Source organism: Centruroides sculpturatus, unplaced genomic scaffold, assembly GCF_000671375.1.
Source record: "Centruroides sculpturatus isolate CEXI.00-Female unplaced genomic scaffold, Cexi_2.0 scaffold883, whole genome shotgun sequence".
NCBI classification, from domain to species: domain Eukaryota; kingdom Metazoa; phylum Arthropoda; class Arachnida; order Scorpiones; family Buthidae; genus Centruroides; species Centruroides sculpturatus.
This window is the reverse complement of record NW_019385114.1, coordinates 86,334-102,525: the sequence shown is the minus strand read 5'-3', so window position 1 is coordinate 102,525 and position 16,192 is coordinate 86,334. Positions and strand designations below refer to the sequence as shown.

Below are 16,192 nucleotides of genomic sequence, written 5' to 3'. Positions count from 1 at the left end.
TCTTTAGTGATATTTATAGAGAAAAGCTATCCGCTAAGGAAAATTTAACGCTGGAGAAAGCTGTTAAAATATGCGGAGCAAGGGAACAAGCTTGTCGTCAGTTGACCACTATGAAGAGCGAATCACTAAAAGTCAAAGCTGTAAAACGTAATGGCTGGCATGCATATTAAACATAAAAACTTAGTGAATAAATTCATTGTAGTCGAAGAAGTTTGGTTAAACTTCTTCGACTACAATAAAACCAATCTTAGGAAAGGAAACCTGTGTTTAAATGGGACTGATTAATTAAAAGAATTCAGAGTACCACTGTTTCAGAACAGTTGTTAGACAATTGTGAGCCCAAAGATAAAGAATTTCAAATCGACTTAATTGATAATACGAAGCTCGAAATCTTTTCTGCTAGAAGAGTACCTCATCTGATTATGGATCAGATAAAGCAAGAATTAGACTGCATGGTACGTATGGGTATCATTGAGCCTGTGTATGGGCCTACACCTGCTGTTTCACCTATGGTGATATTTTGTAAGAAAGGAAAATTAAAAGTATGAATGGATCCTGCGAGTTTGAAACAAAATTTGAAAGAAGACTTGCATTATTCCTTAAGCATGTTGAAAAAGATAACGGCATGTATCAAGAGTTCAAAGGTTTACTGTTTTGGACTGTAAGATTGTCTTGATTCCAGGAAGTTCCTAGGAAGCGAACAAGCAGTTATCCTACTACGGCTACTCCCTGGAAACAATATTCATTTCTATGAATGCCAATATATATTTCTTCAGGTCTAGAAGTGTTCCAACAGATCGAGAAACATCTACTAAAAAAGATGCAAAAAGTAGAATGTGACATAGATGACATGATCATCCATGCAGCCACCAAACAGGAATTAGAAGACAAGCTAACAGCTAAGGTTATAAAGATTCTCCGCGATGCAATATTAATTAACACTCAACAAAAACAAATGTGGTTTTCCAGAAAGGAAGTCAAGTTTCTTGGGCATGTAGTTATGGATACAGGACTGAAAGCAGACCCAGAGAAAATAAAGGTGGTTAGTCAGCTAAATGTGCCACACGACGTCCCTTCGCTTCAGCGATTTTCTGAATGGTCATTTATTTAGCCAAGTTTATTCCAAACCTTTCAAAGATTACTCATCCACTCGGACAACTATGCAATAAAAATATTGCCTCGGTGTGAGGGCATCAGCACGAGTCAGCAGTGAATAGGCTGAAAGAATTGTCAAAGAGTTTGCCAACCATAACATATTTTGATGTTATGCTCCAGTTACATTATCGTTGGCGCAGGTAAGCATGCCATTGGTGCTGTCTTGATGCAAAAGGATCGACATAGTAAAGTTCGAACCGTGCCTTCCGATTTCCAGTCTGTCAAAAAGAACACCTTACGACTGCTTGATCATAGTTTATTTGAAAATGATTTACAATATACGAGGGTAATCCCAAAAGTAAGGTCTCCTATTTTTCAGAAATACAAAGAAACGTTTATTTTCAATAATTTTTACACCATTTTAAAGCTTGACACATTTATCTATTTTTCTACATAATCGCCATTTTGGTCGACGCATTTTTGTAGGTGCTGTGACAGTTTTTGTATGTCCATGTCATACCAGCTCGCCGCCATGTCGTGTTAAATCGATTGAAATTCATCTCCAATTGATGGAAGTGTATGGTGAGTCGTGCATGGATGTCAAAAACATTCGCAAGTGGTGTAGGGAGTTTGCAACTGCTCCAACTGAAATTCACGACGAAGAAATAAGCGGGAAACCGTTAATTTCCGACGTAAGAGTCACGAAGGTTGACCAAATCATGCGTGATAATCCGCAGATCACTCTGAATGATCTCTGCATTTCGGTTCCTGGGGTTTCACGAAACACCATTCATAGGATTTTAACAGAAAAGTTGCAATATCGGAAGGTTTTTTCTTTTAACTATTTCCTCCCTGTGGGCTCTAAGAGGGCCTCATTTTGCAAGCCCATTATGCGTTCGGCCAGGCCCACAATGGGGCTGCTGGGTGGTGAGGGACGGGGCCCGACATATACGAACGGATCAACCCCCGAAAAATTCCTCGGGATTTTTCGACCCGTTCGGATTCGAACCCGAGTCCCCTAGAGCGGTAGGCTGCCACCTTGACCACTCGGCCATCCGGCCGCAATATCGGAAGGTTTGAGCAAATGGGTCCCGCAACATGGAGGCGAACTGCTATCACATGGGCATACAAAAACTGCTACAACGCCTACAAAAATGTATCGACCGAAATGGCTTTTATGTATAAAAATAGATAAATGTTAAAGCTTAAATATGATGTAAAAATTATTGAAAATAAACGTTTCTTTGTATTTCTAAAAAAATAGGAGACCTTACTCAAAAGTAAGGTCTCCTATTTTGTACCCTCGTAGACATAACAATGTATCTGGCTTGCTTCTAACAACACAGTCTTAAGCTAGGCTCTTTCTATAACGGTTGCGTTTCCTTATATCAAATTTTTAGATCCTTTGGCCGACCAATACGGAGATACGCTGATCTGAGCTTCTGTCAGATCCGCCTTGGTTGGCATAACTGTCTCGACTCGTCGAACCGAACTTTTCTGGAAAACGTGTTCCGATGAGTTGAACTTGACTTATCTTGTTACCTCTCAAAACCTCCTTGACAGACACGTTGCGTATGCAGCTAAAGCACTACATAAAACACAGCATAACTACTCACAGATCGAAAAAGAAGCGTTTGTTATTAAATTTGGTTGTTTAAAGTTCCACCAGTATATCTGGGGATCCAAATGTTTAATGATCAAAACTGATCATAAGCATCTTATATCAATTTCAAAAACCATTGCACTGCATTCCACCAAGGTTGCAGAGAATAATGTTTGATATTATGCCATATTGAACAAGGATGGAGTATAAAGAGTGAATAGAAATGCATATTGCCGATACCATGAGTCGGGACTGTAATTTAAGCAACATCGATGAGATGCCACAAAGCCAAATCGAAGTGTATCTGGTTCTTTCATTCACGAAGTCTCTGATAATAGAAATGACAGTAAAAAAGCTTTCTCTATTGAATACGGGATGGAAGGCCTGAAAACATTTGTAATGCCCCAGTGTTTAAAAAAGTATATTCTCTTTAGAGGTAATCATATACTTATCCCTCCTAGTCTAAGACAATTAACTTTAGGGCTTATACATGGGTATCTTACACTATCTTACAGTTTGGGTATTCAGCGTTCCGTTAGCAGAGATAGAGAACGTGTCTACTGATATGGTATGAATAATGATATTAACTTTGTTAGAAAGTGTGCAGTTTGTCAACGATACCAAACAGATCAGCCGAAAGAACCGACTATTCTTCACTAGATACCAGCGAGATTATGGCGAACCATTTTAACGTTGATAACATCGGCCGTAATTTCTATTAGTACCCTGAATAACTGAATAATACGGCTAATAAAAGAAACTATTTCATTAGCCGTCATTTATATCTCTACCCACTATTTAGTGGGTAGAGATATAAATGACGATAAATATTATATATTTGGAACGTCGCGCGTGATTTCACTGACGTTCCAAACTCCATTGTCAAACTTCTAGACTTACAGGATGGGGGCGCGCTGAACGTCCGACGTACACGTTTTCGCATTGAAAACGTCGGCAGCAATCTCAATTTTCGTAAAACAATTATATGAAAATTATTGAAAAAATTAAATAAAAATTGAAATTTTACTGTAATTCTGGTGAAATTTTTGCTGTAGCTATCGAACCACTCTTCTTCAGAAAATATTTCATCCAGTGTTTCGCGTATTTGTTTGGAATAACTTTTCACCTAAAAATATGTCATAAAACAATTTAATAAAATATTTCATTGCTATAAAGTTACATTACAAAATTAGAACTACTAGTTTACCTCATTAAGGTCATCATTTTTATTCATGGATTTTATCATCAGGTAGTTCACTCCCATGTCAATATACATACTCTTATCTTGAACACAAGTTTTCCATTTCAATTTATTCATACCCGGAAGTGGTCGAAAAATGGTGTCATAATAATTTAAAGATTGTCTCATATCGATTAAAAGTTGTCTAAAACTGTTGTCGATGCGAGGCAAATAACGAACAATTATACCCCATACTTGCAAGTTATATATTATTCTGTTTAGAAGAATTGATATCAATAAAAGTATATAGTATAGATTACAGTAGTTAGTTAAATATAAAATTAATTTTACTGATGTAAAATTTACTTTTTATAATCTTATATCTTTAGTGTTCAATTATCGTATTGCTAATTAAACTGAACTGATATGATTTTTCAATATACAATCATAACAGGAATCTTAATTGATTACAAAAGTAAACAATATTTTATTTCATAAAATCTAATGAAAATTTTTAATAATTGAAAAATAAATCTATTAAATACTTGAAAAATATTAACAATTAGCTGTAATTAGCTAAAATGAGAAATACGAGTAGTCTCAATTTTAATAATTATGTTGAATTGGTAACAATAGAATTAACGAGAACAACAGATGGAAAGTTAGTCCCAATTATGAAGTTACTTATAAAATTCTAAATATTCGGATCAAATTCTAAACCAGATCCCCAGAAAGAAACGAACGATTTATTGTGTACTCAACAGTCTTTGACTCGATTGGTTTAAAGTGATTGTATAATAACTTAAATAATGTTTTCATGATAATAATTAAATGTTCTCACCTTTTATTTTTAGTGTTTCCAATAAGTTCACATAGGTCAGTCAAGAATTCCATGCTGTTTACTTTTAAAAAAATTTGATCATTATATTCTTCTGGGTGTTGAAGATATTCAAATAAAAACATGAACAGATTCTTCCAGTCGATCTGAGATTAAGTTATATAATAATTAGAGTTAATAGACATAAAATTATTGCTATTTATAAATTTGTTCTACCTGTGAGCAGTTGGAATGTAATTCTGATATCGTTGTATTCGTTGAATTATCATCATAGTCTTTATCTAAAATCTACACAAAATTTAAAATTATTTTAAGTATGGAAACAATTTAAAATTTTAATTTAATTAACAAAGATCAATATTTCTATTTACTCTTGCTACAGACGTTTGAAAGTCAATTATTTCATCAATATGCTTCTTATTTTCTGTTGACAAATCTAATTCAGAAAGTACATAGTCTATCAAATGTACATATCTTCCTTTAAATTTAATCCACTTTTCTTCAGTTGTATTCAATAATACAGCTGGTCTAATTATATTACTCTCAACATATATCTGTAATTGGATGAAATGAAACATGTACAGTACAACATTTTACTATATATATTACGTAAATCAATTAACATAATTTATAATTAGTATAAATGTAAAATTGCACATTAATTTAGTTAAATTTATTAACATAATTAGCTTTCAATCTTCAGATGAAAACAAGCCACGTATCAGAAACGATTTTATGATAGTGGCGTAAAGGAAAGTCTCTAATACCTATTTTCCTAATTTTCATATCGATTTATTTTCAAAAACACTTATTTCTTAATGATTTATTTATAGAAGTTAAAACCGAAACAGAATAATAAAAACGATTGCTGTTCATTTTTCGAGACAAATAATTTTAACTTTAGTTCATGACATTAAATTCTAAAACATTTCTTCACAGAAAAATAGACGTACCGTATTACACATTTATCATGAGGTACATCATGCAGCACATACATCATATAGTATATATAAATCTTCCCACTGAATATTTGAGTAATTTTATGACTGAATACACATTTTACATAAAATTGATAAATGCACAATCAGTATTATTACAGACAATCTTATAGAAAATAGTTTGAATAAGAAACTAATAATAAAACTATTCTAAAATTATACTTTTCAAGAATAATGAAAATTTAAAATCATTAGAATCAAATTTTCTTTACTGTGAGATTTGTCTGTTTAATCAAATATTTGTGCACTTTGGCCAATAAGACCATATTTATATTTGTCATTTTGAATTTATCAAGTTCTCAATGCAATTAGTCATTTTTAATACATGATGGGAAATGATGTCGCAATTTGAAATATTCAAGAAAAGTCAAGGATGCAAACTTTAATCTACATAGAAATAGCAAGATATCTCAAAAATCGCTCTAAATACGGTAGATGTTTATCCGTTTGATTATGTATATCATTATGTGCCTAACATTGTCAACACAAGGTTAGGCACAGAGCCGTTAAGCTGAATGCTTACTTTTCTGAAAGCAAAACGTCTTATTTAGAANATTTTCTGGGTGATATAGTAAAACATTATATTAAGAATAATTAAATATTTTATTCGTTATATCGTACAATAATTAAACAAATAACATTATACTAGTCACTAGTCTATTAGATGCAGTACGAATTTGGCGTTAGTCTTTGTCCTCGGCATCAAAATTTTGTAGTGAAGGGGGTACTATGTAACGGTTTTATTGAAGGGGGCGACGATTCGTTAGAGGTTGAGAAACACTGATCTACATGGAGATAGCCATCTACATGGAGATAGCCAAGTAGATTAAAGTTTTTTGGCCAAGCGGTCTTCGTACCCTAAACACTGGTTGTGGGTTCGCGCCTCGCTCGGACAGNTTGTATTCGTTGAATTATCATCATAGTCTTTATCTAAAATCTACACAAAATTTAAAATTATTTTAAGTATGAAAACAATTTAAAATTTTAATTTAATTAACAAAAATCAATATTTCTATGTACTCTCGCTAAAGATGTTTGAAAGTCGATTATTTCATCAATATGCTTCTTCTTATTTTCTGTTGACAAATCTAATTCAGAAAGTACGTAGTCTATCAAATGTACATATTTTTCTTTAAATTTAATCCATTTTTCTTCAGTTGTATTCAATAACACAGCTGGTCTAATTATATCACCTCCATCATATATCTGTAAATGGATGAAATGGAAACTTTACAGTACATTTTACTATATATATATTATATTACATCAATTGATATAATTTATAATTAGTATAAATGTAAAATTGCAGATTAATTTAGTTAAATTTATTAACTTAATTAGCTTTCAATCTTCAGATGAAAACAAGCCACGTATCAGAAATGATTTTATGATAGTGGCGTAAAGTTTCTAATACTTATTTTCCTAATATTCATAACGATTTATCTTCAAAAACACTTATTTCTTAATGTTTTATTTACAGAAGTTAAAACAAAACACAATGATAAAAAAGATTGCTGTTAATTTTCTGAGAGACAAATAATTTCAACTTTAGCTCATTTCATTAAATTCTAAAACATTTCTTAACAGAAAAATAGACATACATCATGCAGTACATACATCATATAGTATATATGACGCAAATATTCATTGGAAAGATGTATACAGTATATGAGTAATATTATAACTGAATACTCATTTTACATACCGCCGTAGTATAAAATTGATAAATGCACAATCAGTATTATTACAGGCAATCTTATAGAAAATATTTGAAACTAATAATAAAACTATTTTAAAATGATACTTTTCAATAATAATGAAAATTTAAAATCATTAGAATCAAATTTTCTTTACTGTGAGATTTGTCTGTTTAATCAAATATTTGTGCACTTTGGCCAATACGACCATATTTATATTTGTCGTTATGAATTTATCAACTCAACACAATTAGTAATTTCAATACAGAATGGGAAATGATGTGGCAATTTTAAATATTCAAGAAAAGTCAAGAATGAAAACTTTAATCTACATGGAGATAGCCAAGTAGATTAAAGTTTTTTGGCCAAGCGGTCTTCGTACCCTAAACACTGGTTGTGGGTTCGCGCCTCGCTCGGACAGGCTGGCCACGTGGAGTTTTCCGGGTTTTCTGCACGTCTGTAACATTTATATAGGTCCCAGTTTCCCTTAAAAAGACCTCTGAAGGCATCTCCCCTAAGCAGATCGCTTAAGTGTTGTGTTGCCGTTGCCATAACTTAAACAACAACAAGATGTTTCAAAAATCGCTCTAATTACGATATATGCTTATCCGTCTGAATATGTGTATTGTAATGTATGAATACCTAACAAGGTTAGGCAGAAAGCCACTAAAGTTCAGTATTTAGCCAACTTATGTGCTAAAGATTCGCTTTAGCCTGTAAACTATTTTCCATCAGATGAGTGCATAAACCGATCTATACGCGCATAACTGTAAATATGAATTAGTAACAAATTACGAGGAATTCACGCATTGAATTTCAACGTTATAAAAAAATTTATATGTACAGTACACTATTAATCGTATGAAAAATAAATAGGCCTAATGTTCTTCAATGAAAATTGTTGCAATTTTATCAGTCTATTTTTAGGAAAATAAAATGCATTTATTACATCGCTTTTGAACGTTTATCGGACCTTCTAGGACTAGTCTACGGATTCCAGTTTGTTAAATGTTATACCCTTTCTTTGTTTCTTAAATTCCACGAATTTTGATTAAGCTATTTTTAAATAGGATTATTAAAATTATGCATTAAGTTTTATGCCTTTGTGTCCTTATCTTATAGTTTTGTACTTAAATTGCCTACAAGGACTTATTTATTACTAGGACTTATTATACCGGCTGATGAGGGACCGACAGGTCCGAAACACAATGATATTGTGTAACATGTGTTCAGGTAAAAATAAAGACTGTTTTTTCTGAATTGTTTTCTTAATTTGCAGAACCAGGTCACCGGTATAATAAGTCCTATTAATAAATAAGTCCTTGTAGGCAACTGTGTACGACTCTTGAATCGTTAAGAGATCTTTAATACCATACGAACTGTCTGTGATCCAGATGTGACAGCTGTAAAAAGTTAAATATCTCGTCTCTAGTAAATATAGCTTTGTCTGAAAAGAGAAATTTGAAGAGGAACTAGTGCATATTTGCCTACATATGTGCACATCAATCGCAAACGTCTATTCGCCGTAAGTAATTTATGATTTAACGTCGAAGTGGTAGGAATATGGATCATCGTCATTCAAAATTCTACATGTGACTAACTGTTCCAACGCTGAGATCCTCTGGAACTTTGTTATTTCAGGTGTTCTCTACCTGATACTAAAAACGAGAAATTCTTACTTTTGATGACTGAAGGGACACCGTACATAAAAAAAGGGTAAAATCTTCAGATTATTGCCCTCGTTTGCTCACGGTGTAAATCGAATAGCTGAAGAAACCAGATCTTGCTTCCCTGAAGTGGACGCAAACTGTTCGTGCCATACCCAGAGCTCAAATAGCTGCGGTGAGTCTAACAGTGCTGAAGATCCCTTTAACATTTGTCCATTTGTCTTTTCTAAGCTGAAAAAACCCGTATTGGTACTGAAGAAATTGCTAGATACTTCAGCATATGCGCAAAGAAGAATATCATCCATAGCGAATGACATCGGAGCAGACTGACCACGCAGAGAGACAATGTGCTGAACAACAATTACGGTTAATATCGATTCAGAAAATACAGCTTATCCTTTTTGAACATATTAATACAAAGTATCAGAGGAACTAATCTGTTGACATTGCTAATCTCAATTATCCTTCTGTATTATAAAAGTGTCTTTTTTCTACTTAAAGGCCGGTACTAATAGATAAACAGGAAAGCTTTGTAATGGAAATTCTAGAAAAAATGATAATAGTATACAGTTTTAAACAAAAGTCAGTTTTAAAAAGACTAGTAACATCACTAACATAATATAATGGTTATTTCAAATTTTTACATTGCAGAATTCGTATATTTGTAATAGGTTTACGTAAGAAATTAAAGATTTTATTGCATATTAAAACGCATGTTCGTTCAGTTTAAGAGCATAAGATAACTGCATATTTATTAGTGTTTCAGTGCACGTAATTTTCAGACTTAGTTATAACTATTAACTAATATTTCTGTTTCAATATTTATCTTATATCGTAAAAATTTATATTAATTTTTGTATTATATAGAAAAAAATTAAAATTTGTTTAATTAATTTCATAAAATTAAAACATTTCGATCACAGATATAAAAATCAAGTTTGATCCGAGTACAGAAACAATATATTTCTCACTTGAATAAAATGTTTAATTATTAAGTGTTATTTAATTTTAAAATGCGAGTAAAAATAATTATGATAACAGTTTATAAGTAAATAATTTATTGATAACGTTTTTGCAAATTACTAAAAATTATTAAAACTTATAGTAACGAGTACAATTACAGTTACAGATACCTGTATGTAAGAGTTGTTTGGACTACTTCTTAAACTAAACAGATTTCCAGTGCCGTCGTACGCGTATGACAATGCTATAGCTTTCTCCATTGTTAATTTTGAATTATCGTTTTCAGACAGAGGCCAACCGTCTAAGTTAGCTGCACTTAAAATTTCGTGAATTGCCTCTTTTGTGTCACTAGCTGTAATTTAAATACAGAATTATTAATTATTCTCATTTAATTAATTTATTTATTCAAAATCATTGTAATACGTACGTTTATTTAAACACGATTTAAAATATTTCTTTACTTTTTTGACGAAAGCTGGATCATCGAATTTCTCTGGCTTCTCCAATTGTTCTGTATTTATATTTATTACACGTAAATTACTATTCCACTTATTAAAATTACTATTTAAAATAAAACATTACTTGCCTTTTATTAAATAAATGATATAATTTTCTAAATTTGTAAAACTACGAATTTCATCGTCGAAAATATTTTCGTATTTTAGATAAGAACCGCATGAAAATTCGTAAAAGTTGTCGCATGGATTTACGGTGAAGTCCATATTCTTCAGAATGGAACCAGCTGAAATTATTAAGACTTCTCTAAACAAAGTACATCGAGTTTATTAAAATGAAATGTTATTTAATTATAGTTTTTTATTTTGTTTCATTATGGTTTGTACAATGTGTTTCATCTATTTTAGTCAATCAAGTTTAAAATCTATAGCACTTAAATACTTCAGCATTTCTTGCGGTAATTGAAGTGAAAACACTAAAACAAAAAATAATTGGCTGTTGGTGGTATATTCACTATTAAATCGATTGACACTGATATTGTCGTATATTTTCTAAATGACATTAAATTAATACTTAAAAAATAGTAACTTCTTACTTCTTGCTTAAAGATATTTAGTTACTGTAACTGTATAAAGTATTTTGAATTGAAAATTTGTTTGAATGTGTAAAATCTTAATACTTAGAAAATGAATTTATTTGTTTTTAAAATCAACCGATATTCTCTAACTTCCACTAATATTCTGTTCATATGAATTTCTTACATATTTACGACTATAACCACTGTCAAATTATTAATAAATGGATCACATAACTTTCGAAAGAGGACAATAACGAGAACAAGTATGGTGACCGGTAATTTGGAGTCATGTTTGTCTTGTCTTTCTTAGCACAAACGAGAAACAGAAACGGTTAACATCATTTATTACATAACGATACTAATTCGTTATGTAGCTTATTAGAAGAATCTTATCTTCTTGTCTAGTCAATGTGGTATAGAATTTTTGTTTTTGAAAATATATATAATACTAATTTAGTAATTAAATAGAAATATATGTTCGAAATTCACAATAGCAGAATAAACGATCGCATAGTAATAGTATATAAAGAAAAATAAGTCTCACCTGAAAATTTGCATACGTTACTTATGCAAACATCTTTCTTTGATTTTTGAAATATATCTATAAAAAATTAATAATTCTAATAAATAAATAAATAAATAAAAATTTGTTATATCTGATACAATTTAATTACACATAAAATAAAAGTGTTTATTTATGATATGATAATTATGATAGGTGTATTAAACAATAAATTGTACATGGATATACTTATGAAAAAATAATAGCGGTATTGTTTTGTCTTGGACTATCATAGAGAAAGATAATCGTAGCGACAGTTTTCCTGTAAAAACGAACGCAGAAGTAGTAAAGTAATACAACAGAAGTTCCATGTTTGCAAATAGTTATGTTCTGCAAAACTGCCACCGTTAGGATTAGAGGATTGATAAAAATAATTAAAATAAATTAATAATTAAAATTAATCATTAATTTAAAATTTTTAATAATTAAAAATTTACGTTTAATCATTAATTTAAAATTTTTAATAATTAAAAATTTACGTTTAATCATTAATTGATAAATTAATAATTAAAAGCAAAAGGACATTTTCATACAAAAATCGTATATTTATTTTATAGTAAAAGAAAAGAATAATTATTACATTCTTTGGGAGTAAGCACAAAATTGCTACATACAACTTATGATACAGGAACACTTTTTGATGAATAATATAACTTTATTTCGTACAAAGGAAATGCATTAAAGTCTATATTATTCAAAGAACAAAATCATATTATTACAACTCTATTATACCGATTATCAATTTAAAAAAAAAATGTATATTATTCCGAAAGAACAAAAGAGAGAACAAGAAGCAATCAAGTACTAATAATTATTACAGTTTGCATGTACTTGTTTATTGTCAAAAACGTACAGTTTTCGACTCTTTTCCTTTTATTTATTTATCTAAATTCTTGCGCTAGTTCTTAGCAACAACACACACTCTCTGTTAAATTTAAAACATTCGTTTACAAATTTTAAATTATTCAGGCAGCCCATTTCTTAAACAGTATGAATTTAAACTTAGTTTATTTAACTAATAACTGATCAGTTAATATTTAAATAAATAAGATAAAACATTACTTCTTATTTTCTTATTTTTACGGATAAAACCACTCAAAAGATCATTCTTTGGTGACTTCTTCAATCTAGATTCCTAAGGCGTTTCTTATTTTTTCGGCGGTTTGCTCTCTGACAATCTCAATTATTATTCCTTGGGAGAAATATGCTACTTATTTTCTAATTTTTTTCCCTTAATGTATAGTTGATTCATTTATAACAAAGGACCGAACAACTATATCTGCTGATTCTATTTTTTGCAAATGATTTAGTTTTTTAATTTATTTATGAATGTCATTGATTTCTTTATCAATTCTTTAATTTTGCGGAAAAAAATTAACAAATATTGTTGATATTACGATAAAATGCAACGTTTATTATTTACGTCAGTGCTCGTACTAATGTTACTCAAGAAAATATTAAATAAATTTGTATTCACTAGAACTGAATAATAGTTTAAAACACGATTTAGCGTTGAACGCGCATAAGAAAAAAAGCATTTGGAGTGGTTTAACGTTTATTTTTTTATACAGATCTTCTACTACAACTTGTTTTTCCTTTATAGAGGTACTGTACATAATAAATTGTCTAATACACTATATCTATACAAACAAATATACGTCGTATAATAAATAAAATATCAGTAGAATAATTATGGATGAGATGCTCGACATTCTGCAAATAATGCTTTTAAATTTTAACATTTATATAAAAATGATAAATCTATATACTAAAGCATTGTTTTCCCATGTATTAAGTTTACACTAATATTAGCTCGTCGATAAATATATTACATGTAATTGTAAATAATATTAATGGTTCCACTTTGTTCGTTGTCTCTTCTAATACATTTCGTTTTATACTAACATCAGGAAACAGTCGATTCCGCTTAATTAATTAATTACGACATATCGGGACCTGAGTAATTTGTCCCGATTGAGTGGTTGTCCCAATAAAGCGAATTTTAAGGAAAATCTAAACTGAAAAATGAATTATGAAGATAAAACTCATTTATTAAAAAATAATTAATATTCAGTGTTTTGTACCGTACTTACATTACGGTGCGTATGTGTAAATAAATTCAAGTTTAAAAAGAACTTATTAAAATGTAATTATTAAACAAAAATAAGAACTATTATTTTTGCAAAAATTTATCAAGCGTGCCTACAATGCTATTTCTTTAGAATTTGAAAATGAACAAAATCGGCGCTCACTTCCATCGAAAAACTAAGATCTTCATTTGAATCTTTCATAAAATACCATCTTAGTTCAATAATAAATAATTGATCTTTAATTGTTTTAATTAATAAGATATTCCTAATCAATAAGACTTGATCAGGAGTATCATTTCTTCACTATACTTTATGTTTTAAGTGTTATTACGAAAGAACTTGTTCAATTATTGCATCTATACAATGCTTATTTTCACTGCAACATAGGAGGTTTTTATCACCGTATAAATATTCTTTGTGAAACGCCCAGAAACATCTTAAACCTGCTTTCCACGTTTATATACGAGCGTAAGCTGTCCCAATAAAGCAGCGGGATGTCCTAAATAAACGAAGTAAATTTGCCTTATATTATTTTTTTTGTTTTCGTCTTTTAATGTATGTCCCTAATAAGTGGCTGTCCCAATTACCCGGAATGTATCAATACTTTATTCTTTAAATTAGTACTTACTTTGAAAATGTAATAAAACACCAATCATGACAAGAAAGGCAATAAAAATGACAAGACACACCAAAATAAGGTAACGCTCTAACAATGTTCTATTGTTCCAAATGGTGCATTTTCTGTAAAACAAAATTATTTTCGTAATAATTCCTGTTNTTAAAAGCAAAAGGACATTTTCATACAAAAATCGTATATTTATTTTATAGTAAAAGAAAAGAATAATTATTACATTCTTTGGGAGTAAGCACAAAATTGCTACATACAACTTATGATACAGGAACACTTTTTGATGAATAATATAACTTTATTTCGTACAAAGGAAATGCATTAAAGTCTATATTATTCAAAGAACAAAATCATATTATTACAACTCTATTATACCGATTATCAATTTTTAAAAAAATGTATATTATTCCGAAAGAACAAAGAGAGAACAATAAGCAATCAAGTACTAATAATTATTACAGTTTGCATGTACTTGTTTATTGTCAAAAACGTACAGTTTTCGACTCTTTTCCTTTTATTTATTTATCTAAATTCTTGCGCTAGTTCTTAGCAACAACACACACTCTCTGTTAAATTTAAAACATTCGTTTACAAATTTTAAATTATTCAGGCAGCCCATTTCTTAAACAGTATGAATTTAAACTTAGTTTATTTAACTAATAACTGATTAGTTAATATTTAAATAAATAAGATAAAACATTACTTCTTATTTTCTTATTTTTACAGATAAAACCACTCAAAAGATCATTCTTTGGTGACTTCTTCAATCAAGATCCTAAGGCGTTTCTTATTTTTTCGGTAGTTTGCTCTCTGACAGTATGACAATACCATAGCTTTCTCCATTGTTAATTTTGAATTATCGTTTTCAGACAGAGGCCAACCGTCTAAGTTAGCTGCACTTAAAATTTCGTGAATTGCCTCTTTTGTGTCACTAGCTGTAATTTAAATACAGAATTATTAATTATTCTCATTTAATTAATTTATTTATTCAAAATCAATGTAATACGTACGTTTATTTAAACACGATTGATAATATTTCTTTACTTTTTTGACGAAAGCTGGATCATCGAAATTCTCTGGCTTTTCCAGTTGTTCTGTATTTGCATTTATTACACGTAAATTACTATTCCACTTATTAAAATTACTATTTAAAATAAAATATTACTTGCCTTTTATTAAATAAATGATATAATTTTTTAAAATTGTATGATCGCGAATTTCATCATCATAAATATATTCGTATTTTAGATAAGAACCGCATGAAAATTCGTAAAAGTTGTCGCATGGATTTACGGTGAAGTCCATATTTGTTAGAATGGAACCAGCTGAAATTATCAAGACTTCTCTAAACAAAGTACATCGAGTTTATTAAAATGAAATTTTATTTAATTATAGTTTTTGATTTTGTTTCATTATAATTTGTACAATGTGCTTCATCTATTTTAGTGAATCAAGTTCATATCTATAGCACTTAAATACTTCAGCATTTCTTACGGAAATTGAAGTGAAAACACTAAAACAAAAAATAATTGGCTGTTGGTGGTACATTCACTATTAAATCGATTGACACTGATATTGTCGTATATTTTCTAAATGACACTAAACCAGGGGTCGGCAACCTTTTGAGTCGGAAGAGCCAAAAATTACAATTTACAAAATTTCAAAGTTTTTAAAGAGCCACAAAATTTTTTCTTGCCAACAATAAATAGTACTCGCATAAATAAAGTTTTTTGAAAAAAACTAATCTATTTATTCAAAATTGTCTTGCGTCGAAAGCGAATTAAACCTCATAGAAACATCCGACAACGGCGTCATTCGAGAGCTTCCGACGGACTGAC

At 30.1% G+C, this 16,192-nt stretch overlaps 1 protein-coding gene across 1 annotated transcript in view; it reads right to left on the bottom strand.

The window, feature by feature from the left end:
- The window catches only part of LOC111634969 (membrane metallo-endopeptidase-like 1), a 34,862-nt gene that overhangs the window by 9,134 nt on the left and 9,536 nt on the right, over window positions 1–16,192 (bottom strand). The window contains exons 2-14 of the mRNA XM_023379819.1: window positions 15,178–15,289; window positions 14,355–14,467; window positions 11,619–11,675; window positions 10,628–10,783; window positions 10,469–10,552; window positions 10,212–10,393; window positions 6,735–6,920; window positions 6,598–6,651; window positions 5,088–5,270; window positions 4,933–5,004; window positions 4,720–4,862; window positions 3,906–4,152; window positions 3,726–3,824 (exon numbers count right to left, since the gene is read on the bottom strand). Of these exons, the coding sequence (XP_023235587.1) occupies window positions 3,726–3,824; window positions 3,906–4,152; window positions 4,720–4,862; window positions 4,933–5,004; window positions 5,088–5,270; window positions 6,598–6,651; window positions 6,735–6,920; window positions 10,212–10,393; window positions 10,469–10,552; window positions 10,628–10,783; window positions 11,619–11,675; window positions 14,355–14,467; window positions 15,178–15,289 (1,688 nt within the window). The remainder of the gene's footprint in view (window positions 1–3,725; window positions 3,825–3,905; window positions 4,153–4,719; window positions 4,863–4,932; window positions 5,005–5,087; window positions 5,271–6,597; window positions 6,652–6,734; window positions 6,921–10,211; window positions 10,394–10,468; window positions 10,553–10,627; window positions 10,784–11,618; window positions 11,676–14,354; window positions 14,468–15,177; window positions 15,290–16,192) is intronic.